The sequence below is a fragment of the Myodes glareolus genome, chromosome 10 (assembly GCF_982192425.1).
Source record: "Myodes glareolus chromosome 10, mMyoGla1.1, whole genome shotgun sequence".
NCBI classification, from domain to species: domain Eukaryota; kingdom Metazoa; phylum Chordata; class Mammalia; order Rodentia; family Cricetidae; genus Myodes; species Myodes glareolus.
Genome location: NC_142035.1, coordinates 5,316,600 through 5,343,431, shown reverse-complemented (window position 1 = coordinate 5,343,431; position 26,832 = coordinate 5,316,600). Strand labels below are relative to the sequence as shown.

The following is a 26,832-nucleotide window of genomic DNA, read 5'->3' as shown; positions in this document are numbered from 1 at the left end:
CCCCCAGTGGCCCTCCATCTTCCTCTGGGTCTACTCTTTGCTCCACTTCTGGAGAGAGCCCCAGTCTCCTGGTGGAATCATTCCTCCCGTATGAACATGTTTTGGGTATGATTCTTAACCGTCATGTGTCTTTCACAGGGTGAGATTGGAGGGCAGTCCCACGTCTGAAATGCCTCTTATTCTCAGCGCGCCCTTAGCACAAACAGCAGGTGACACAGAACACCCCATTCTGTGGGGCTGGTTGAATGGACACACGTCTGTCCCACTGGCATAGGTATCAGAATGAATGCCAGCACCTATTCCTGCTCCTACGCAAACCTGGATCACCACATACAAGACCTGAGTGGTTTCTGGAAGAGCCCCACCATGGTGGAGAGCACCGGCAGAAAAAAGATACTTCTCGTCCTTGGCCATTGTGCAGAGAGCCAACAAAAGGGTGTAAAGGGACCAAAAGAAGCTAAAGAGGCATTTTTTAGGAAATGAAAGCACTTGAATTCCCATTTATAGAGAGAGCAATGAAATATGCAGTTCATTGTCAGAAGAGGAAAGGCAACAGAATCATAATGGGCCCCAGAAGTGAACAGACATTGTCACCAATGATCAGCCCATAGCAGGGTACAAGAGGACAAGCCCCAAGGCTGTAGCCACAAAGGCTACATGGCACCATGGCTTTTGACCCGAGTGCAGGGAGGGAAACTGTGCTTCAAAAAGATCACTCTGGTAGTAGTGCTCCAAGTGAATGGCAGGCAATGCGAAACAATACAGAGGGCCAGCAAGGCATCGAAGGCAGAGCCCAGTGGGGAGGGATGAGACCCCGTTAAGTTGGCTGTGTCAAGAAAGGTGATGGCCTAGCAATATTACCCAGCATGGTGACAAGACTGGGTCCTGCTACAATGATTCAGGTGTCAAACTGACTGAGGAGAAGGCATGTGCCAGGAGCTAAGGACATGAGACAAAGAAACATTTCTGGGGCAGCCTGGATGGAGACTCCTCATTGGAGGTGGCACCAGGAACACAGGGAGTGCACCAGGAGGGAGTCGGGAACACTCACCGGCAACTGCTAAGGCTACACACAGCACAGTGGGGACATGGCCAGAAGAAGTGGCCACCAAGGATGTAGAGAGGGCACCAGGAACTACAGAGTCAAAGAGGAGACTTGGAGACACATGTCCACAGAGAGGCGCTGCCAAGAGCAGTGACGAGTTAGCGCTCTCCAAAGGCATTTCTATATCAGTCTCTGGGACATGCAGCTACGAGTGGTAGAGTCTGGATCTTGTCTATGAGATGAAAGGTTCAGTCCTTGACCTGTGGCAATGCTTGGAGATGGGGGCGTGGGGAACCTTTGGGTCAGGGGGTGAGAGCCTAGCAGAAGAAAACCAAGTCACTGGGTCTTTTCTGGACTCTCATTTTTCCTTCCTGTCCACCATGAGTGAGCTGCTCTGCTTCATGCATGCTCCCTGATATAATGTTCTACTCCACACAGGTCCAAAAGCAACAGAGCTGATTGGCCATGAACAAAACTTCTGAAACCAGGAGTCCAAATATATCCCCACTTTTTGTTTCTGTTTGTTTGTTTTTTGAGTAGCCTTGGCTGTCCTGAAACTTGCTCTGTAGACCAGGCTGGCCTCAAACTCAGAGACCTACTTGCTTCTGCCTCCCCAATGCTGGGATTAAAGGCGTGTGCCACCACCATCAGCTTAATCTTTCCTCTTGGTAACTGGGTTATCTGGTATTGAGACATAATGACGGAAAATGAATAGCCACCAATGTTTCTTTAAACGGGACCTTTGAAGATGTGATTAAGAGGACCTTGATGCCAGCCAGAATTAGCCCAGCGGTCATAAATGTCATCACAAGTATGTATTATGACAAGAGAAAGATTAGAAAAGAAAATGTGAAGAAATACTTAGAAGTAGAGGCATCAAGTGACACAACCAGCAAAAGTGGAACAGGTTCTCCTCAGAGTTCCATGGACAACACTTTGCTCCCAAACTGACAGTGAAGAAAGGCCCAAGGCTTAGAGCTGCCAAGTTCCTGGCACTTTGTTACCGTCGCCCCAGGGAAACAATACACTAGCAAGGGAAAGGGACTTCGGGTCCACAGAACAGCAAGCTCAGGAGAAGAGGGGGATGAAATCTGGGGACGTGACAAGTTCCAGGTGACAGATGTAAGGGAAAACTGCATGGAACAGGAACTGAGGGTGAGGTGAAGAAAGCCCAGGAAAGGCTGTCATAGTGCCACGAAGACCTCTGGGGAGCAATACAACTTCCAGTGAGTGCTACCGAGGGCTTAAGAGCACAGAAGTGACAGATCATGTTTTGGTATGAGTGATGATAACAGAACAGCGACCAAAGGACAGCCATGGGCAAGGAGCCCATGTTCTCCTAGCCCTGCAGACAGGAGAAAGGGGGGTAAGAAAAAATGGCTTAGGAAAGCCATTACCTCGGAAGGTCACAGAAGCAAAGGGTGACTGCTGACACTGCCCTGGCTATTGACGCCAAAACAGAAGAAAGAGAAAAAGGAGCAGGCAGGGTAGAGAGAGCAGGACCAGTGTAGGGGTCTGGTCTCTCTAGTCTACAAAGCAAGTTCCAGGACAGCTAGGACTATTACACAGAGAAAACCTGTCTCTAAAAACAAAAACAAAGATGGGGGTGGTTCATTATCGCTATACCTGGGATGCTGAAGCAACAGGATCACTGTGAGTTGCAGGCCAGCTCAGGCTACAGTTGAGATCTTATCTCAACTCAAGCAAGAAAACAACAATGCATTTACTACATTTAACCTACTAACAGCCTGGCCAACCTCAAATGTGCTGAGTGATTACATTAGCAACAGTTGGACAAGATCGCCTACAATAACCCAATCTAATAGTAAAGTGCTGTATAACTCAGGTAATTGGTTGTGTAATATTTTAGACAATCCTGAAGCCATTTCTGACAATTTCAAACCCTCTCAGCCTCTGTGCCTCAGGGCTTCCCCTCCTACCCTGGGAACCAAGGACCTAACAGCTACACATGCACGTACTTAGTTCCTGAACAATTACCCATACACGTATGTTTTGACTCAGTCCCCGGGGAAACGGGGTCAAAATGACCTGTTACCTCATCTGATCTGACAATAGTTCTCCAGTCAATTATTGGTATTAGCCCTTTTTGAATAAGCCAATCATAATGGTCAAGGAACAACCCCTCTTGTTTCTATGGGGCCTTCTCCTTTAAAAGTAGACTGTACCAGCTAGTCGGGGTCTCTCGGCTTCCCGAATGCTGAGGGACCCTGTCATGACAGAATTAATAAAATCCTCATGCTTTTGCATCGGCTGTGGTATATGAGGTGGTCTCTGGGGGCGACTCCTTCTCGGTTTGGACACTAGAGTCCAACAGTTGAATGTAATAATGAGAGTAAAAGCCAAAATGGTCATCTGTATACACTTTGGCACCACCATAAAGAATCAGACCTTTAAGCCATCAGAGGCCTGACCTAAGCATCAAAACCTCTCAGGATGCAAAGAGCTGAGAACCGTAGTTAGCACACATGGTGCTCAAGCAGATGCTGGCTGTTGTTGTTCCCAAAGTTTCCCTTGTCAGAGCACAGGAGGTGTGTGTACAGGAGCCCAATCCAGGGCCCCGAGGGGATCAAGGGATGCATGTGGTCCTTCTTCCTTCATACCGTCTGTGTGGAGCAGCAGGAAATGACTGACAGGCATCCAGTTCTCATCTCAAACACCCAAAGTGGCAGCAATGACAAATAGAGTGTGGATCAAGCAGAAACCAAAAGAGGTTGCCAACAGGTGACCTGGATGGTACACATCAAGTGAACAGCTGAGCCCAGCACAGGTTAGTTCAATGGCCCACAACAAGAGGAACAGGAGACCATGGCCCAGAAAGCAGAGCCACACAGTTTATGTGATGTGCTAACAACCCCACTCAGAGCCACTCTCACAAGCGGGATGCCTGTAACAACCTGCATGCAAAGGATGGTGGTACTTTGGAGCAGGAGAGGGGTACAGAGCACTTGGAACCACTACTGTAACCTCAAAATCAAAAGCAAAGAGCTGTCAAGCAAACCGCAAACACTTGTTACATAAAGCGGGTGGGATGAGATGCGTGTTTATTTTATGATCCTTCTCTCAAGTGATTAAATTTGTCAAGATAATTTTAAAAATGAAAGTGTTTTTAAAACAAGAGCACTGAATCTTCCAAATGAGCTGATTAGCTGAATTCAAGGCCAAACAGCTCCATGTCTACCAGCTACCAGGAGCGGAAGCCCAGGCAGAGGGAGCGGAATGGCCCAAACTGAGTGGGAGTGTGTGGGGGCTGCAGCAGATCCTCCAAGGAGATCAGCTGTAGGAAATGGGACCAAAGCCAAGAAGCAAAGAGGAGGGAAACTGAGGCACAGAAACAACACAAGCTGAGAGTAGGCAGAGCAAAAACACTTCTTTAGAAGATGGTCAGCCAGGGCAGAAGGCAGGGGCGAGACCTGCTGAGGACAGAGGTTTCCCAGCTTCCTGGCTCACACAACTTCAGAGGACTGCAACCAGGTGCCAGGCTCTGGGGCTAGGTCACAAAGGTTCCTACAGGGAAGGACTCAGATTTGATGACAGGCAAGAGGTCCACAAGAGCCCTGACAATTCCGAGACAGACAAGTGAGGCTCAGGATCCAGGTCTAGTATCCAGCCATAGCCTCATTTCCCACACCTCAGCCTCCTCTCATCTGACACAAGAATGAAGGAATGAATGTCATGTGCCATGCTCCCCAGGCTGGTGGGACAGCCTGAAACACCCACAGCAGACCTGAAGCACAGCGGCTATTGTCCAGTTGTGCAATCACAGCTGTAGAATTTAGGTATTAACGCAGGGCTATGGCCAATACTCCTCAGGCTCATCAATCTGACAGAATAAGGCACCTACTCTAGGCTGAGGCAAAGTCACCCATGTTTGTGCTACAACACTGACCAACTAGGACTTCTAGGCATTGCCAGCAGCCCACTGCACACTTCCAAAGAGTTGGCACCTGATTATGAAAGGTAGACCCGGATAGGAGAAAAGGGATTGGGAGGAGAGGCTGGCTCCAGTGAGCAGGCCCTCATGAGGCTATGGTGAGGATAGAGGAGGCAGCCTCCAGCCTCTACCCAGTGCAGTGAACTTTCTCATAGCTCTGGTTTTGAAGATAGAAGGGCAGGAGGAGAGGAGGTCTTTGGGGTTATGCATTTATGATGGAAACAATGGATATGTGGCATGGGTCTGACTGGATGTGGAGGTGAGGGGGAAGGGTTTCCAGAGTTCCCGGGCCGTGGCTCAGGGGAAATGAATATCTTAGATGGTGGCTCTGTTCACGGCAATAGGGGATGAAGATTGAAGGCCTCTATTTTCTCCGTGATGTAAAAGGCAAGGTCACTTGCTTGGCAAAAGGCAGGGCAGGGTGAGGGGCCTGATGAGAATGGCAAAGGTCTAAGGGATAATGGGAGAAGCAGCTGATGAGGGACGGGGGAAAGAACTGCCAGGCAGCACTGCACATCCATAAATTTCCAATGGCACCAATCAATGCATGACAGGGCACCCTCCCGCAGAGTGAGCTCAGCAGGCAAGACTGGAGGAAGCTAGGCCTAGCTAGGCAGAGCCAAGGTAGCAGAAGTTCTACCAAAGGGCAGGAACATGGAGATGGATCTGAGGGAGTGGAGGAAGAGAGCACAGCTGCAGAGCAGAGATCTATAGTGTCAGACATGATGGGGCTGTGGATCCAATGGTCTGGACAAAATATACAGCAAAGACAGGCGACAGAGGTCAGGAAAAAGGCAAACCCTTGGACAGTCTCTCATTTTCAAGAATGCATCAGAAGAGAAAGAAAAGTCAACAGAAGAACAAAAGTGGATGCTCGCACAGTTCACAGAACACCCAGACACACGCCGAGCTGAAGATGGGGCACACGACAAAATTAAAACCAGTGCAGATGATGAAGAAACAGAAGAATGTCTGTGGCCCTCAGAGGAGCTTGCTGAGGGCAGAAATCTGTCCTGTTCATCTCTTCATCCCCAGGCACAACACACCAGGCTTGGCTAATAATGGGCACTCAGAAACTGTCAGAACAAATGAACAAATTGAGGAAGCCGCCCCGTGTTATGATCAGACTCGTGTGGGAGAAAATGCAAAGATAATCAAAATATCCATGGCAGGAGAGTGGAAATAGGATGGCTTTTTCCTTATCTGAAAACTCTATTGCGCCCTGTCACACTGTGTAACAGTTAAAAACGACTGTCTGTCCTTTTTAAAAACACCAGATCAAGAAAAAACACAAACTAAATTTTTAGACTTTCTTGAAAATAGTGGTAATCTAAACATGGTATGTCATTAAAAATTAAATCACTTTCATTCTTTACAGGAAGTCATCTCTGAAATACACTGATACAAATACAAAGGACAGAGACTTCCTTCACACTGTATGTGTGTGGGGGGGTACATGGGTACATGTATTCCATGGCATATATGTGAAAGAGAACTTTTAGGAGTTGGTTCTCTCTTCCAACCCTGTTTTTGAGGCAACCCCTCTTGTTTCTGCCACTGGGCTGCAGACCCCAGGCTGAGTGGCCCTCTAGTTTATGGGTAACTCTCCTGTCTCTGCTCCTATCACGAGGAGGAATGATGGAATTACAGATGCGCTCCACTGTATCAAACATTTCCACATGGCTTCCAGAGACTGAATTTGGGTCATCAAGTTTGTGTGAGAGCCCCTGAACAGTCTCCCAAGACTCCTTCAACAATGTCATAGGTACTAAAGTTTCCCCAGTGTCCAACAGCATATGTGCTATCCCTAACCTCAGAGGCTGACACTGTAGGAAATTGGAGCAAGACCCACTTTGAGTCACTGCCCCAAAAACAGGGCACATGGCATGAAAAAAGTAGGAGGGGGCACAGCCACCTGAGAAAGGCCAGGATGCAGGACACAGGGCACTGTCTGGGGAGCAGTAAGATACCACTCGAGGAAGCAGACCCAAAAGAAAGGGAGTCAGAAGGGAAGAGAGGGAGGGAGGGAAGGAGGGAGGGAGGGAGGGAGGGAGGGAGGGAGGGAGGGAGGGAAGGAGGGAGGGAGGGAGGGAGGGAGGGAGGGAGGAAGGGAAGAAGAGAGGGAAGAAGAGAGGGAGGAAGAGAGGGAGGAAGAGAGGGAGGAAAATTAGACTTCTCCAAATACACTGAGAGTTTTAAGTTTGGGAATTGGGTGAATATTTTCGATGCATCAGAGTCAGAATGACAAGAGCTACTTCTACTCTTGAAGATAAACATGATAAACATGATGAACTGGAGCCCAGGAGTTCAGGGCCATCCTGAGCAACATAGTGAGTCCTTGTCTCAAGAGAAAGAATATGGGCTCTATAGATTATATCTATGAAGGGACATATGCATCTACAAAGGATATATGCAATAAATAACAACTGGAAAAAGAGACAGTGAATTTGAAGGAGACTGGGGAAAGGTAAATGGGAAGGTTTAGAGGGAAGAAAGGGAAGGAAGAAATGTAATTAAAACACAATCTCAAAAATAAACAAACAACAACACAGTAGACAAAAGCCACGCAGGCTAGTCTGGTATTTCTCAAAAACCTAAGGCAGAATCAAGAAATCCAATGTTCAAAGTCAGGCTGAGCAACTTACACCCAAAGTAAAACAAGGATGAGGATGTAGCTCATCTATTGTAGAGTGCATGCCTAGCAAGCAGGAGGCCCTGGGTCCCACCCCAGCACCACACACACACACACTGTAGTAATGTGGATTAAACACAAACATATCAACTACCATATGAGACTTACACTGTACAAAGTGAAAAAAGAAGATAAAATAGGAAAATGAAGTAAAAGCCATCCTTGATAAAAGTTGGATATACCAATAAACCAATGGGCCACTTTATTTTTAAAAACAGCCATCACTAGAAGTAATGGTTGAGTGCACAGCCAGGAGTACCCTGGTACCCATGTTCTGATTTCTCATCATTTCCCCAGTTTAAGAAGCACTGATCCTGTAAAGAAGCAGTCAGTTTCAGCTGGAGGTAAACTCTGAAAGTCCACTAGACATGTCAGGAAGATTCTAGAATCATAGCTCCCACAAGCTAGAGTGAAAAACAATTACCAAAAAGAAGCAATGCCCACAATGTTGGGAACACAGACATCACACTAAAGCCTAGTTGGTCTCAGTAATTCTGACAGCCAACCAATGACAGGGCCTCAGCGGTCATCTGCAGACAGAGGATGCCAACCAATGACAGGGCCTCAGCGGTCATTTGTACATAATAGAGGATAATGCCAACCAATGACAGGGCCTCAGCAGTCATCTGTAGACAGAGGATGCCAACCAATGAAAGAGCCTCAGTGGTCATCTGTAGACAGAGGATGCCAACCAATGACAGGGCCTCAGCAGTCATCTGTAGATGACAGAGGATGCCAATTAATTATCCTGGAAACTAGTAAATAAAGGAAGAACATAAAGAACTGATCTCACCTGTCCTTGTGGTCTGCATTTTCAAACAGATAGTAGGAAAGCTCTTCACTGAAGACTTCTAGGCATTACCCCAGAGAGCAATGAATGACAGAATTCAGGTATCAAATCATACAGCCTCCAAGGAAATAGTGTTCTCCATGAGGACTACCCAGGGTTTCTCCAAAAGATGAGCACGTTCACATAAAACTTCAGATGGCATCAAATAAGTAATGATAAGTTTTAAAATAATGGTATGTCTCTCTCTACATATATATTTTTGCCATGCTAAGGACTAAATGTAGGAATTGTACACTAAGCAAGTGTCTACAACTGAGCTACACCCTCAGCTCTTTATTTCTTAGAGAGCCATGCTAAAGTTTTGACAGTTGAGCGATGCGCTGTCGGGAACTACTTTCCTCTGTGATGGAGTCTATCTGGGTAAGATCAATGGAAACGACTGGTGAAGTGTTAATGATGGCTGAAGCAGTAGAAGGTTCATGAACCTCACTTTTATGTTCTACCCATTGCTGTGTTTGAACACATCCATAATGAAAAGTTAGAGAAGAATCCTCTGCAGCAGGAAGGAATACAGCCTGCTTCTCCCGTGAGACGAGAGGACTTGGTTCATGCAGTTAACTCTACCAAGGCTTTTCCTGAGCTATAGATGAACCAGAGAGAGTGTGCTGATGAGACCTTGGTGGGCATGCTCACACCTGCTTGTCTGGATCCACGAGGTACCGCACTATAACAGGCACGAGGTACTGGGAGACCACCACAGGAAAATCCAACCTGCTTTCTTGTAAGAAAGCGACGATGGGCGGGATCTGCTCCATCAGCTCAGTTCGCACTGTGGGCTCTGGAGCAATGGGACAGAGAGTTAGATAAGGAGAAGTCAAGCATCTGACATGGTATATACTAATGGTTTCTAGCTTTGCTTACTGAAATACTTCATCAAGAAAATTAGACAAATGCAGTTTAAAAATCATTTCCCATTTAGAGTATTTATGCTACAGACAGGCTTAAAAAGCTAGTAAGGCACACAGCAATATAAAAACATGAAAGGAAGAGAGGATGACAACTCTATTATAACAAGCCATATACAAATGGAGAAAGGACCGAGAAGTCTGCACGCTGGGCCAGCGTCCAAAAGCCATTACAGCTAATGGCTTCTCTGTCAGACCTATGGGTTGTGCTTATTTAAATTCCAGCCAGGATGTATACATTATAAATAATTCTTTCACAAATGCACTCCCCCACAATCCACGCATCCCAATTATTTCTAAGGCAAAGCATTAAACAAAAGAGCGCTCAAGCTCCAGTACACCACATTAAATTTAACACAAATATATAATTGCCACAGCACTGTAAATGGTGATTCATTTCCAAAGAGAATCCATTCAGAGCCTGAGAACGTCCACTTGGGCCTTTTTAAAAGCACCGTGTCACATCCACATGAATATTTCAAACTGATAGCAGAGCTATATGGAAGGCTTCTTTTCTATCTTCAGCTAAAATGATCAAATTCTAAGGCCTCAGATTTCTGGAACTTTCTGAAGCAGCTCGCCATTCATTATGAGTGCAGAGAAGGGGGGCTGCGGGGCAGCTGTCAAGACTGGCAAGCCCACTACTCATTCATCTTCCTCATCTTTACGGGTGGCGGGGGTGGGGAGGCAGCATCTGCTGTGCTGCGGCGTGCTTTCTTCCAGAATAGCAATCACAGGGAGGCAGAGAGAACAGGAAAAATCAAGATCAGTCCACAGAGATCACAGGTGAGAGAAACTAATGACTGGATTGTTCTAATCCAAAGAACTGCTTTTGATTGGGTATTTCTTAGCAACCAGCACTCTGGCAAAACTCAAGAAATACAAAAGGCCTAACTGCCAGGGCAAATGGCCTTCGTCACATTAGTCACTCCGATGTTCCAAAAATAAGGGCAATTTGAGTCATTCTCAAGTAAGACGTCTGTTCTTCGTGACAAAATCCATCCACAGTCAGACACTGTCCAAAGCTCGCTGATTAATATGAAGGCCTTTCAATCTTAGCTAGCACTTGTACCATATAATTTTTAAGAAATGTACAAGTAAAAAAGTTACAGAACTGAACAAACCTGCATCTTCTGACAGTCGGACTGCCACCTCCATGACTGCCAGTATGTCCTTGTCACTGTGGCTGACATCCCGGAAGACATCCAGTAGTCCTCTGGCGACAATCTGACTATAGGGACAGAAGGAACCACATGGATGTTAGCGGGCAGGTGCTGACCAAAGGATGCTGCACTGCAGGTACAGTGCTTACACTAGCAGGAGGGTCATGGAAAAAGGAAAGCCAGCATCCATCCAGGAGGACAGAGACCAAGGACCATCAGAGATGGCCGCTCTAATGCCAATCAAAGCCCTGTAGGAATTGGGACTTTAGCTCAAAGCCTGGAAGTCAGAATAAACTCGACACAGAAAGCCCTTATTCTCTTTGGTTTATTGCTGCTTTGGGCTCACACAGACTTGGAAGAAAATCCTTGGATCATTGCGGGTAGAGGGGCAAGTGACCAATAAACACAAGTAAGAGACCCAGAGAGCAGCTGCTGGTCCTTCAAGGTCTGGAGAACAAGGTACTACATACAGACAGAAGTCCAGAGGTAACTGTTTTAAATAAGATTCTTCTCTGATTCTGCTGGCTTATTCCCCCCATCTTCCCATGTGATTAATATTAAACAGGATGGACCCACAACACCTGTTTTGAGGGAGCACAAATGCTACAAGTAGGCTTGGTCAAGATAACAAAAGGTGAAGGGTAGGGTCAGTGGGAGCAACTGTTTAAGGAAAGGAAAAGCTATCTTTGGTCCCTGGGACAGCAGGAGAGCAGTGAGCCAGCCTGCAGCCAAGGAGCAACACATTGACTAGGGAACCTTCCACAGGCAGCGGCCAGCACTAAGCCACATGTCAAACACAAGAGGGTTTCACCATGGGGCTGTAGAGATGGGACTGCTACTACAGTCTAAAAGATATATCTTGTAGGCATCTCAGACACCAGGGAGAAACAGATGGCCATTAAAGTTAACCTGAGAGCAGGGTATAGACCTTCCAAGGAGCAGGCTTAAAAACCCAGGAAGTAACATGAACTACTGAAGACAAGGCACCATAAATAAATGCTTTATTAAACACTAAGAAAAAAGCTTAAATTATAAGAAATAATCAAAGAAATCCTACAAACAGGAAGAAAATGACACTAGATAGAAATCTAAATTTACATAAATGAATAAAAAGGACCAGAAATGATAACCATATATAAAGATTGATCTCATTATTTATATCTCTTTAAGAAACAATTGTTAAGCAAAACTGAAAATGAATTGTGGATTTATAGCATATATGTCTCTGTGTGTGTGTTTGTGTGTGTGTATGAATATACATATATGTAAAACGGAAGACAAAATAGCACGAAGACCAGGAAACAAAAATGAGAGCATACTACTGTAATTTTATTACATTGTGTAGTAGAAAAATATCACTAATAAGTTAAACAAACACTGAGACAGCTACTAAAATAACAAAACAATAAATTATAGCTAATAAACTATCAAGACAAACTGAACTCATAAAAAATTCCATTAAACCAAGGAAAGGCAGACGAAGAACCAGAGGAGAGAAGAGAGACAACAGAGGAGCTCGGGCAGGATGATGTCAGCCCTAGCAGCAGGGAGGACAAACAACATAACTACTCTGAGCATTTCAACAAAAACACCAAGCCGCTGGAGTAAACAAGATCCAACTATATACTGCTAACAAGAAACACACTCTAATATACATATGTAAATACATAGAGTGAAAAACCAAAAGTAGTTAAGAGAGCTATGGTAGCCACCTCAATATCAGACAAAACACGTTTCAGACAGAGAACATCACCATGGATAAAGTCATTTCACAGTGATAAAGGGGTGAACTTGTAAAGAAGATACAATAATCCTAAATGTCTATGTACTAAATAACACAGCTTCGGGCTACAGAGTAAAAAATAATCAATAAAACTACAAGGAGAAATAGATAAAAGTCACGGTAGGAGTCTAGAAATAGGATCACACATATATCACCAGTGAATTTTCACAAAGGTCACAGGGAAAAACAGGCTTTTCAAAAGTGCTGCTGGAATGTGTAGACACTGGGGAAATGACCCTGACTCTCACTGTGTGCCTTGCACAGAGATTGACACGAAATGCATCAGAAGGCTAATGTTGAGATCTTTACCAGAAAACGTCCTGAAAGAAAAAGAATCCAGGAAAAAAAGCCTGTGTGAGCTTTACTTAGCAATATTTCTGAAGCCTCAAAGTATACGAACCATAAAATAAAATAAATAATTTTAAAATGTCATTAAAATAAAAAACTCTTTCCAAAAATTACACTACTAAGGAGGGTAGAGGAGACAAACCACAAACTGGAAGAAAATATGGGACAAAAGAGACTTCCAGACCTAGCTTTGAAACTCTGTTCACAAGCAATTGCAGCAATGTTATTCAAACAGAAAATAACTGAAAACAACCCGAATAATTATTTGTTGCCAAGCAGGTCAACAGAATGAAGAACTGACACATTCTACAACACGGATGAACCTTGGAAACAAGCTGAGTAAAGAAGCCACAAAAGTCTACAAACCACATGACTATACCTGCTACACACAGTGGAAAGAGAAATTAGGTTAATGGCTGCTTAGGGAGAGGGCTGAGGTCACTTGAGCAGAAACGTTCATGACAACAGAGTTTCTTTTGGAGGTGGTAAGAAAATATCAAAATTCCTTGAAGAATGTTAGACATTCTGTGAATATGTTAAAAATCTATCAATAAGAAATTTGAAAGTTGTAAACTGTATGGTTTGTGTTGACAGAGGTCTCTGTCCCACCCAGTCCTGTAGCCGTTCAGTCCCAAAGAAACACACAGAGTAGATCAACATTATTTATAAACTGGCTAGCCTATTAGCTCAGACTTTCTTATTAACTAATTCTTACATCTTACGGTAACCCATAATTCTTGTCTGTGTTAGACATGTGGCTTGGTACTTTTTATCAGTGAGGCATTCCCATCTTGATTTCTCTGCGTCTGGGTGACGACTGCAGACTGAGTCTTTCCTCCTCCCAGAATTTTCCTGTTCTGGTCTTCTCACCATACTTTCTGCCTGACTACTGGCCAATCAGCATTTTATTAAATCAGCACAGGTGACAAACCTTTACAGAGTACAATACCATTGTCCCACACCACAGCACTCCTCCTCCCCCTATTTTTTTTTAAAACAAGAACTCTGAATCTAATCTCCTTTGTTTAGCTTTTTTCCTGGCCACTATCCATAAAACTTGTAACCAACACTCTAAACAAAGACAAATATCCATAATCCATTTTGGGGGAATGTAGGTATAGTTTTCTAGGCTACTTCCTGCTGACTGGGAACACTGATAATCTTATGGTAACCTAAAGAAAATTTAGGATTATGGTCAAGTCCTGACTGGAATTTTCTGTAAGGCTTGATCATGGCAGCCAGCAGTCTTGAAACTGTTCTGGATGTAGAAATCAGAGGAAACTCCAACAGAGGTCTTCTGAAATGTTGGATCATTTGGGTCATCTACTCCTATCAGAGATATTTTTCAGGGGGTCTTCCTTGATCAAATCTGATTTTTCTTAACCCAGAATGAATCCACAGCCTCTAATTTCCTGTGGAAACAAAAGCAAAGCCTCTTCTCCAAAGTAACATTTCTTTTGACTTAAATTTTGAAGTCAAGGCATTTTCAAAATAAATATGTTGGATTAATCAGCAACATTTATAATCAAATGTCTTTTAGCAACTCTTTCTCCTTTCTCAGCCATCAAACAATTCAAAGACAACACAATAGAATACAGTATCCAGACTCTCTGTATGTTTTCCATCTTTACGTGGCTTTATTTTAAACTCCATTTTTTATTTTTATTTCTTGTTTCTTTGAGACAGGGTTTCTCTGTGTATCTTTGGCTGTCCTGGAACTCACTCTGAAGACCAGGCTGACAATTCTTTGCTGGGGGACTGTCCTGTGCATTTAAGGGGTACTTAGTAGCAGCCCTGGATTATAACCACTAGGTGTCAGTAGCATTCCCTGACCCCCAGATGGGACACCCAGAAATGTGTCTGAGACACCTTTGAAGGTCCCCTGGGAGCAGATTCTCTTTTGGTTGCAGGCAACTGCACTAGAAGGAGCTGGGCACATGCTATAGAATCTGTATACCCATTAGTTCCTTTGTCTATTGCTGTCATCAAACCATTGACAAAAGCAACTGAAGAAAGAAGAGTTATTTTGGCCTATAGTTTGAAGAAAGAGGCATTATGGCCGGAAAATGTTGGATGCAGGTGTATGAGGCAGCTGGTCACATGGCATTCACAGTCAGGAAGCAGAGAGTAATGAAGGCTGGTGCTCAACTCACTGTCTCCTTTTATTCAGCTGGGAACCTCAGCCCCTGGAAAGGTGTTGTATACATTTAGGACGGGTCTTCCCAACTCAGCTAATCAACTCAGTCTAGAAAAGCCTTCACAGACATGCCCCGAGCTCTGTCTCCTAGGTGATTCTAGAGTCTGTCAAGCTGACCATGATATAAACCCTTACACTACAATACACCTGCAACTAATTATCTCAAAATCAAAAGCTAAAATACGAAATACAATCACTTACACTACAATACATCTGCAACTAATTATCTCAAAATCAAAAGCTAAAATACGAAATACAATCACACACACACAAAGAGAGAAGACAAAAGAGCTACAGTAAGATAGCACTACAACAGCTAGCACCTAAACTAGGATGACAATCCAAGTACCAATGAAGATACAGCATGAGGAGCTGCAGACACTGCTGGGGTCTCAGAAAGTCAACTTCACTTCTAGGTGTCTAGTCAAATGAAATGAAGATGTATCTATCTATACACAGAGGCTGTAAAACATATACACAAGCATCATTCATAAAAAAAAGTCCAGTTCATTTGCTGGTGAACGCATGTGCAAAACAATGCCCGGGAAAAGTGTCCAAGTACCGACAAAAACAAAGTAATCCCTCATCGGTCTCCCTAGTTCTACTGAAATAAGATGAGAAAACAACAGGAGCCATGCCAGAGGCTGTGGGGACCCTGGAATTGGGTGGGAAGGCCTGACCATGAGGAGCAAACACAGGAGCCTGTTGGGTGGCAGAGGTGCTCAAGCTACTGTAGTGACAGCTGCATAACAGGGCACACTGAATGCTCAAGGCGAGCAACTTGCATAGTGTGCACAAATCTGCATAAATCGACACAGGAGCTATGTTAGACAAAGGCAACCAGACAACAGTGTCAGAGAAACCAACAGATCCCCTCTGCCAAGGGCCTCACTGCACACAGAGAAGCAAACAAAGTGGACTCACCTACTCCGATTTTCAAGAAAAGAAGATAGCAAATTGAGGATTCAAAGTGAAGCCCTCTGGCCCAGCACAACACAGAAGAAATATGTCAACACAAAGCCTGGCCGATGAGACAGATACCGCCCTGGGGATAAAAGGTTGAGATCTGGCAGCCAGGAAGCTTGGGAAAGTCGAAACAGACACTATGGAGAAAGAAACTTATTACCTTTCCCTGGACCTCATTCACACCAGCCTCCCCAGGGAAATCAAGGAACTAAGATCCCAAATCTGCTGCTCTGGCCACAGAATAGATGAACAAATCTGCATCTGGTCTCAAGAGGGCACAAGGGACCTGCCCTCCTAAGGACAAAGAAGAAAGAAATAAGAGAGACCCCAGAGCAGGACAGTCTACTGGTGTGAGTACAGATGGAAAGGGCTGCAGCGGATAACCGTTCCTGTGGTAGTGCTTTGCAAAACTTGCTGCTTTCTGTGGCTATGCCCTGGGAAAACACTGGGGATAAAGTGAGCCAAAAGCACAGGTTTCAGGACCTTCTCAGTTAGCAAGACTAACAAGACAAGGAAGAACATGGCCTTCTGGAAAGACTGTATCTGCCAGCCCACCAAGCCAAGCAGTAAATGATTTGGACAGCAGGTGTGCTCAGCACCCAAGAGAAATTGGACCATTTAAAAAGCCACATTGACAGCAGCATCAATGTCAGTGATCTACCCAAGGGGCCAGCCTTCTGATGCTGGGAGAGAATGTTATCTATGAACATGGATTCAAAGCTATTCTGGGGCATATGGGGTTCGAGGACCACAGGTTGGACTTGCACTATCAAATTAAGAAGTAGAGATGGGTGAACTGTACCAAAAAGCAAGATGTGTTCATATACTTCCCGCAGTAAGTATAGTTGAAATTTTAAAGGTTATAGGTTCAAGTATATACAAATAAATACAGCACAAAATAAAAAGAAAACTGGACTTCTTGCATTACTATCAAACAATGTGAACTTCAGACAAGGGGATAAAGATTCTATGCAACAAATAAAAGAGCCAACTTAATTTTTTAAAAAAATAGAAATATGCTAACAGGGTACACTCTCAACATCTAAACTTCTAAAAGGAAAGAAAAATCAATAACGATCATAGCTGAGGATATGAACACTATTCTCTTCTCAGTAACTACCCACATAGGTGCATAAAAAATAAGGGCTGTGGATGGTTCAGAGGTGCAGAGGGCAGTGGACAGCTCAGAGGTCAAGAGGGCAGTGAACGGCTCAGAGTTCAAAGAGGGCAGTGGACGACTCAGAAAGTCAAGAGGGCAGCAGATGACTCAGAGGTCAAGAGGGCAGCGGACAGCTCAGAAGTGAAGGAAGGTAGGGGCAGCAGACAGCTCAGAGGTGAAGGTACTTGTCACAAGAGTCCTAGTAGAAAGAGAGCCCAGCCTTGCAAGTTGTCCTCTGATCTCAGTATGGGCACTGTGGCATTCAGGCATCTACTGACATATGCACACTAAAAAATCAATTTAGTACGGTAAAATAAATAAATAAATAAATAAATAACACACAAGATCTGGAAAATGCCTCCAAACAACTTAACCCAATGGATGTAAATGTCTAAGACACTCTTCCCCAAAACTCTAGCATACAACATTCTTCCAAGAAAAAACACATTTTGAAACATAAATAAGCCAGCAAACTTAAAAAAAAAAAGATATTCTCTGACAACAAAATAAATGAAAGCAAAGATAACAAAGATTTTTGAAAACTGTTTTAAGATTTAAAAATGGCAGAGTGCATTTGTGAACTCACTGGTCAATGGGAAACTCATCATGGGCATTAGGGACCCTGGTGACAATGGGTCATGTGCAGATCAGCCGGCACAGTGCTTGTTCAGCAAGCTGATTGGTGACTTCAAGGTTAGCTTGGGATACATGACACCATGACACCATATCTCAAACTAAAAATAAAACAAAAAGCAGCTACAAATATGCCTTATGTTCATTTGTGGGGCAACCACCCAAGGCTCTATTAAAACAAATAAACACAACTTAGGTGACATCTACACACTAGGGTTTGTGTGCCAGCTACTTGCAAGAGTCCAAGTGTCTGGTGTGTGGTCATCAGCATGCGGTGCTCTCAGAAGTGGACTAGTTAGGAAGCGAGGCCTAGTGGAAGGAAGTTACAGATTTGGGGATGCAACCTGGAATGAGACTGTGGGATGCCAGGCTCCTTCCTTTCCTGCCCAACTACCATGAGGTGTGCAGCTTTGTACCAACATGTCCTCCATCATCTTCTGTCTTATATCAGACCCTAAAACAGTGGAGTCAACTGACTGGGGAAACTGCTAAGCCACAGATACATCTTATCTTTACATTGATTCTTCTCACGTATTCTGTCACCGTGAAAAAGCTGACTAAAATTGTACAATATAAAAATGCAGATGCTACCCAAGGAAGAACAACAACAAAAAAGCCCAGTATAGCTTTCTCTTCCTCACACAGGTTTTTATTGGGACATAAAAGAAAACCTACATAAATAGAGAGGCAGGCCACATTTATAGATTGGATTCTCAATAGTATAGAGAAGACAAGGTCCTCCAAATTGACCAACTGGTGCTATGTTTTGTTTTATTTTGTTAGGATCTGATGGGCTGGTTTCTGAAGGAGTCTAAAGGACAGAAGTGATCAGCAGTGTCAGAGCAGACCAGATGAACAGAATTTTGCACTGTAAGGAACAGGGTTTGTGATGCACAGCCACACCCACAGGCTGGCTCCAGTGGTAAACCTGACAGCACCAACTCTAGTTAAAGTGTGAGGCACAGGCAGGCTATGCAATGAGATAAGCAGTCTGCAAAGACAACAACATTCACTCAAGCACACACCTCCCCTCAGCCCCTTCACACAGGCGCCAAAGGGAAACTGCTGCCCAAGAGTCTAACACCTGAAACCTCCCTACACGGTCAACAGGCAAAAGTCAGTGTATTCCAAGAAGAACTTCAAAAGATGCAGGCCCATGCTCAGCACTAAGCCCAAAAGCCCCATCTCCTATATAATTTCACATATTTTAAATAAAAAATTAAAAATTTTAAGATGGATACTTGGGAATAAAACTTGGCAGAAAATTAAGAATGTGTTTCACATGAAAATGAAGATTAGTGACTAGTGCTTGGTGAGGGGGAAGCCATGGGGAGGGACAGGAAGGGCTCTAGGATGCCAGTCACTTGATGTAACCATAACTGCTTGACCCAAGGACATGACTGCAGGATACCGGCCTCATAAGAATGCTTTCGACTCTGTATGTATACTTCATCCCACTTCCTATGTATCATACTTCACAGTGCAAGAAAGCTTTTAAAGATTTCTTTCTATTTTGCATGTATAAATATTATGCTTGCAAGAATATATGTGCACCATGTGTGTGCCTGATACCTGCAGAAGCCAAAAGGGGCATCAGATCCTGCAGAGCAGAAAGTGCTCCTTAGCTGCTATCCAGTTTCACAATGCAAGAAGTTTTAAGGAAGATTTTTAAAGAGATTTTTAGTAGGAAATAAAACAAAACAAAAAACCAAACCAAACAAACGAACAAACAGAACCCCACTGGCAATCTCAAAAAAAAAAAAAAAAATCAAAGAAGTATGCTATAGAATCCAGACCTATGATCTAACAGTCTGTCAATCAAGATCACTTTACAAAACAAATGTTAAAATCAGCAGGCATGACAGCTTTGAATCTGTGAGGCTGAGGCAGGTCAATCACCATGAGTTGGAGGGTTTCAAAAGAAGAAAAGATAAAGTGAATGTCATGAGAGGTAAAGAAAGGGTGAGGAATGAATGGGTACCATAGGAATACAAAGTTGAACTAGGTCCTGGACAGGAAAAGCAATACCAAGGCATTATCAGGAGAGTTCGTGCCATTTTATTAACGTCTGTATACTAGATAACAGTGTTAGCTGGGCATGGGGGCACCCTCTCATCAGCACTTGGGAGGCAGAATGAGATGGTTCTCCAAGCATCAGAGGCCAGCCTACTCTACACAGCGACTTCCAGGCTTATCAGGGCTACACAGTGGGAAAAAAAAAATGAAATTTAGGCCCTGGCAATGCTGAAGCATGCATGGGCAGCCCGTAGATGGCGGTTCTGTTGAACTGGTACATATTGCGCTTCATGGTCTAAGTTGATGAAGACAACTGACCAGGTCTCTTCCTCAAGAGGACACCAGATCTCATTACAGATGGTACAGATGGTTGCGAGCCACCATGTGGTTGTTGGAAATTGAACTCAGGACCTTTGGAAGAGCAGGTGGTGCTCTTAACTGCAAAACCACCTCTCCAGCTCCCTACACAGTGAAACCCTAACCAAAAAAAAAAAAAAAAAAAACTAAAATAAATCGGTGACAAATAGTATTGTACCAGCTGCATTTACCATGCATGACAATCACACTGTGTGATTACAGGAGCTACAAAGAAGAGGGTCTGTGTTCTTAGGAAATTGCAAATGAGGCAACGGATGGCAAAGGCGAGGTCTCCAATCTACCCGTAGGGTCAGAGAGAAGCATGCAAACTTGAGGAGACAGAGGTCCTGAAGGTTACAGGGCAAAGCGTTGACAATGTGACTGGAGGAACTAAAGTCGAGGGCACAGAATTCTCACTGCTACTCCTGAGGCTCCCCCCACCCCGTCTCTCCCTCCATCCCCACCCCAGTGTGTGTTTAATTTAAAAACCATCTTTTAATGAACTATAAACACAAGCTTTCTACTTAAAATGTAAAGTAAGGAGAGAAAGCAGAAATTCATTTTCACAAACATCAGCGCCATACATAGAGAACCAGGAGACTCCACAGAAAGCAGGGAAGTTAGAATCAGTTAGTATCAACAAAGAAAACAAAGCTTAAAGTCTATTTCATTCTCACATGCCAGCAGCAGCTAGACAGCTCACAGAACGGTGCTACTACAAGGTGCACAGCTACAGTGCTGGGCCTGGGAGAGAGGCAGGAAAAGCCCATGTTCAAGGCCTTCCAGGTTGCACAGCAAGTTTGTCTCAAAAAAGTTTATAAAGGACAAGACCAAACCCAAACACCTAGAATTAAACCTGACAAGAGGCAGGACTCTCCAACAGAAAAATTATGCTCTTTAGCTCTATAATTGTATTAGTGTGTGTGCACAGATACATGTGTGCGTTGTGTATGTGTGTTGCACACACATGTGGACACATATAAAGAGAAAGTAAAGAAAAACTTAAAATACAAATAGAAGAAAGGTCTGGAAGAACTGCACTCTTCAGGGACTGACTGGTGAGTGGAAGCTGCCAACAGGAGCGCTACAGGCTGCATAGTTGTCCTCCTTCTAGGGACTGCTGAGCCCCTGCAGAGCATGTGTGGGAATGAGACAGCGAGAAAAGCCAAAGCACTCTTGAAGAGTGGTGTGGCGAGTCTCGCTGTGTGATGTCATGCCTTTGATGATCTAGTTAGGGTACTGTAGGGCAGTGACAGGCACTAGTGTTCGTGCGGACGTGTGACACAGAAAACAGTGCTCCACCCCAACACTGTCCAGACAACAGCCACAACTCCGGGTCGACTGGAAACACAAATGCGAAATGTAAAACTTGGGAAAACACCAGCAGAGAACAGCTATGGTTCCACAACAGGCAAACATTTCCTTTAGTTGTTTCCTGAGACAAGTTCTCAAAAGTAGTCCAAACTATCCTTGGACTTGATACTGTTGTGCCTCAGTCTCAAGTACTGAGATGAAACGTGAGCCACCACAGCTACTGCAAACACTGTGTTTACACGACACAAAAGCGCTAACCAGGAAAGATAAAGCAAGCAAGCTGTGAACCACATGGAGATGAAGAATGAGGACCACATTTCCCCGCTTCTAAAATGGGAGGACACTGGGCTCTCCCAGTTCTATGACCTGCAATGTAAGGTGGGGCTCGTGCTTGACCTAGAACGTCATCCTAAGAACAATCAAGCAGACGGTGAGGACAAACTGAGGAGGCCCTTGGCTCTCTTGAGAGTGGTACAACCAGGGAAGGTGAGAGGATAAAAAATGACAGAAGGAGAGGACCAGTATACCAGATAAAGATTCTGGGGCAAAGGCATTCCTCAACAGGTGGGCACAGAGGATGGGAAGTGATAAGGCTAAGGGCAGAGCCAATGGATAGACAGGAAGGACAGGGGTGAAGCTGTGCAGGTTCATGGGTAGTTTGGACAGGGTTAGTTCCTGCTATCTTCAAGAAACCAAAACAAGGTCATCACCGAAAGCAACACAGAATGGACCAGGTCAGTGTTTCTGTGGCGTGACAACAGAGAAAGGCAGGACGGGGTGGCATGGAACTTGGAAGCACACAGTACAGCAATGGTGTGCTACACCCTATTGTACACATGGGACAGAATGCCCTGTGCACCATTTCCATTTCCTCCTTTGCTTAGCTGGCAGATGGTCACAAAAGCAATGAGCAAGGATGGAGCTGCAGCTCAGTGAGAAGGAGCCAGTGCCGGACACATAAGGCTCTAAATTGGATCCCCAGCCCCACCAAAATAACAAGAAAGAAAGAAAGAAAGGAAGGAAGGAAGGAAGGAAGGAAGGAAGGAAGGAAGGAAGGAAGGAAGGAAGGAAGGAAGGAAGGACGAACCAAGTGAGAAAACCTAGTAAGATAGGATTTTGCAGAGACAGAATCAAGGTTTCCTGGAAACAGCAGTAGCCCACCTTACCCATGAGTCCCCGAAGCCTGCCGCAGCAGCAGAAGGCTGGCAGTGTGAGGATGCTGCTTACCGGCTGAAGACATTCTCGCTGAATGCGTGCTTTTCCAAGCGAGTGAGCAGGGGCAGGTTATCGTGGTCAGGGATATCCAAAAGAGCCATGACCCTCCTGTTGTCACAGTCTGGACCACAATCTTCAAATCCATCTAGACAGGAAGAGGAAACACTCTAAAACTGAATCTGTAGGTGCTGCCAACAGTGATGGGTCAGTCACACTGAGGCAGACATGCCCTGTGACTGGGCTGTCCAGTGCAAGCTCCTAGAAGCCATCCACACTGGAGTCAATATAGCTATGGAACTACAAAAGAAGGGTGGTAGGGATCAGTGTCACAGAGAAAACTGGTTTTTATCAACAACTATGGTAACCACTCATCTCTGTGGAGAATATGTACGTCCCCTCCAAAATACTGAAAATGGGCAGCTAAGAAACATTTTTCACCCTGAAGACAAGCATCCAACATCAGGTTTCCTTCACATCACGTCTGCCTAAGGCCTTGGTGAGCAGTCTCACCCATTCACACCCTGGCCTAGCAACACTCAAGAAGGCCCCTCCCTCCAGTTCCCTTAGCCCAACCAGGCTAAGAACTGCACTGAGGGAGCTGAGTTGGGGAATTCCATGACTCCCTACGTAGCTATGTAACTAAAGGACATCACTGAGCCTCTCTGCACTTCTCATCGTCAAGTAAACCTACCTTGTGCCATCAGGATGGTGGCACATGAGTTTTCGCACATAAAGAGCTGTGAGATCTGTCCCCAAGCCCTGTGACCTGGCCAACCCTGACCACAGGTCCCCATCCTTTGATCTGTGATGACCAATGGCTGGCTCTCTTGTCTCCAAGACCTTCGGCAGACACTGTCTCTCATCTCCTTTGTCCTGGGCTTTTCAGTCATGGCATCTCTAGAGGCCTCCCGTGCCCACCACGTCCCATGTCAAAGGTTCCAGTGGTGCCAACCTGGCTGACCTGCCCCAGTTCAGTTCTCTGCACAATGCAGTGAGGTCTTCAGCAACAGGTACTCTCTACACACTCACTCCCAGTTTTCCATGCCCAGCACAATGACTGAGGCGCAGTAGACGGGTTGGTTCTTAACCACATGATGAGCAAATTCATGCTATAGCTATGTATCTCTCTAAGGAAACTTTAAACCACCAAATTAACATAATCTTTCCATAAAAATCTTTCTATAAAACACACACTAAAGACGTATCACTAAGAAACTATTCTAGAATGGTGATAGTAAGAAGAGCTCTTAGGTAGTCATAAAAATAAAAGTAAACTTAATCTAGGGGTTGGGGAGATGGCTTAGTCAGTAAAGTGCTTGCCATCCAAGCATGAGGACCTGAGTTCAATCCCCAAGACCCATTAAAAAAGCCAGGCATGATGAAGTACACTGTAATCTCAATGATAAGGAGACAAAGACAGGTAAATCCCTAGGGCTCAATGGCTAACCAGTGTTGTAGAATATTACTATAACTAAGTAAAGATGTGTTACATTTGTTTATATTGCACTTGTTTAACAAGGCAAAGGTGTTACGTTTGTTTATGCTGCATTTATTTAAGGATACAAAAATGTTATTCTTTGCCTGCCTAAGGCACCTGATTGGTCTAGCCAATAGCTAGGCAGTAGAGGTGAGGCTGGTGGACAGAGAGAATAAGCAGAAGGAGGAATCTAGGCTCAAGAGAAGGGAGGAGAGATCCAGGAAGTAGAGGAGAGAATGAAGGGAGAAAGAGAGGAGATACTGGGGGCAGCCAGGCAGTCATCACCCAACCAGACATGGAAGAAGCAGGAAAGTAGGACACACAGAAAGAAAGAAAGAAAGAAAGAAAGAAAGAAAGAAAGAAAGAAAGAAAGAAAGAAAGAAAGAAAGAAAGAAAGAAAGGTAAAAGGCCATGAGGCAAAACACAGATGAAGAGAAACAAGTTAAATTCAGTTATAAGAGCTAATGGGACAAACATAAGATAAGGCCTAGCATTTATAACTAATAATAAGTCTCCATGTCATGATTTGGGAGATGGTTGGCGGTCCAAATGAAAGCCTGCTACAAATCATTCTATGCTACTTAGCAAGTACTAGGCCAGTGAGAGACCAGGTCTCAAAACAAGGTGGGCAGCTACTGAGGAATGACACCCAAGGCAGACCTCTGGGCTCCAGACTAGTGCATGCACACACTCACGCACAAATAGTTATTTTCTCTTAAGCACCTGTGATGGGCATAAATAGAGAAGAAGTCCTAGTAGGCATGACTCAAGTCTTTACTTTGACTTGGAGACAGGGTATTTGTCACTAGATCCAGTCGTCAGTGAGCTCTGGGGCACTGCATGCATCCCAGCCTTTTAGGTGCTGGGGATCCAAGCTCGGGTCCTTGTGCTTGGGTACTATACTGATCTAGCTCCTTCTCCAGCCCTTCTTAGTCTTTAAATTTTTCTTTACTTTTGGGAATTTCACATTGATATACAAAAATATGACATCTATCCAATTTTCCTCCTTCAACTTCTCTTAAACCCCTCCAACATGCCCTTCTCCTAACTTCTTATCTTTTTAATTAATTAATTTTTTTTTTGATAACCCACGAAGTCCAGCTGATAACTATCAGTATGTGAATGGATGGAGGGCCAACCCTGGAGCATGGGAAACCTACCATATCCAGAAGAAAGATGACTCTTTCCCAGGAATTACTCACTGCCAGTAACTTCCCAAAAGGAGATCATCTACCTCATCTATGCTGAGATGCTGGCTGGCTTGGTCTGCCTTCTCTTTTTTTCCTCTGTTTTCTGAGTCTTAGTGGGGCTGATAAGGACCCACCTAGCAGCCCTCCTTGCTATTGTTCCAGAGATAGGAGTTTATCAGGCACGCACCTGGCTTGTCCCTGCCAGCTGCGGGCTCACACACAGCTGAGCTCACAGCCATCTCTGCTCACGCCAGTTGTCCTCTTCACTTAGGGAACCACTGCACAAACAAACGACACAGGACCGTCAGAAGACGTATGTACCTGCACACAGGATCGGGTCCTTGGAGGATCCGTAATGGTGGACTACCAGAGCCCTGCGACAGTGACTTTTCCTACAGTCAGCCATCTTGTCTCCTTCCTGCTGGAGAAGAGGGAAATCTAAAAGGGTAAGGCAGGAAGGGAAGGACCTGGATTTGAAATCCAATTATCAAGAGGACTCTCACTGTTTCAAAGAAAGCCTGGTAGGTTTGTGTAGAACAAAGAGAAAAAGACACAGTGAAGCCCTTCTGGCCTCCAATCCCCTGCTAAACCTTTTTATTTTGACCAAAAAGAATAAAGATGAAGAAACAAGCAGCCGAGGCCTCCCGGAGGCTAGTTTTGGCAAGAGACTTGCCTCCCTGGCTAGTTCTGGGAAGATCAATGGCACCTGCTCTAGAGGTGCCAATGCCCCCTGCTGTACTGTGCACTGAAAATTAGATGTCTGTGCCAGTTACACTACAGGTGTGAAGAGGCAGAAGAGTCCCACCTGGCAGACAGGAAGCCATGGTCAATTTAGGAATAACTGATAAGAGTTTAAAATAGAGAGAGCAAGCTGTTGCCTAGGTGCTCACTATTCTCTGAAATTCTGGCCACAATTTTCTCAATTCTTTTAGTTATAAACAAGAGTTATTAAAAATTCAAACTGGCTAAGGGGATCTTACTAAAGGACGCTGTGTGCATGTGGACATCTGGGTGTCTTCCTTAGTTGCTCTCCATCTTATTGTTTGAGGCAGGTCTCTTGCTTAAACTGAAATTCACTGATACAACTGAAACAGCTGGGCAGGGATCCTCCTGTTTCTGCCAACAAGGCTCTGGGATGACATGCTTTTATGTGGGTGAGGGGGATCAGATTCAAGTCCTCATGCTTGCTGAACAACCTTAGTTCATCTCCCCAGGCCAAGTTAGTATACATTAGCTTAAGTATAAGTGTGTGTGTGTGTGTGTGTGTGTGTGTGAGAGAGAGAGAGAGAGAGAGAGAGAGAGACAGAGAGAGAGAGAGAGAGAGAGAGATACAGAGATACAGACAGACAAAGCTAAATAGTTCTACAGGGGTCACGACCAAGTACTTGATCATGACCATAGTACTTGATGTGCAAACCCAAGACCCTGCCAGGGCCCAAAACCTGCAGCCCTCAGTCCACATGAGAGCTTCTGCGGATCCTGGCAGAGAACAAAGAGCTCGTTCCTGAGCTCTGGGGCTTACTCACGGCTTTGGAATTCAGAGAGACTGACCTGCAGATACAAGGAGAAC

At 44.7% G+C, this 26,832-nt stretch overlaps 1 protein-coding gene across 13 annotated transcripts in view; it reads right to left on the bottom strand.

The window, feature by feature from the left end:
* LOC125404964 (serine/threonine-protein phosphatase 4 regulatory subunit 1-like) overlaps positions 1–26,832 on the bottom strand; it is a 79,702-nt gene that overhangs the window by 26,411 nt on the left and 26,459 nt on the right. For 7 of the 13 annotated variants that reach the window (XM_048441236.3, XM_087910935.1, XM_087910937.1 and 4 more), the window contains 3 exons: positions 22,608–22,740; positions 10,569–10,675; positions 9,175–9,317 (listed from right to left, as the gene is read on the bottom strand). The exons of 1 other annotated variant lie outside the window; for it this stretch is intronic. In XM_048441236.3, coding sequence (XP_048297193.3) covers positions 9,175–9,317; positions 10,569–10,675; positions 22,608–22,740 — 383 coding nt within the window. Of the gene's footprint in view, positions 1–9,174; positions 9,318–10,568; positions 10,676–22,607; positions 22,743–25,449; positions 25,541–26,832 lie in introns of those variants that run through there. 5 more of the 13 variants (XM_085696946.2, XM_087910939.1, XM_085696943.2 and 2 more) reach the window with 4 other exon arrangements.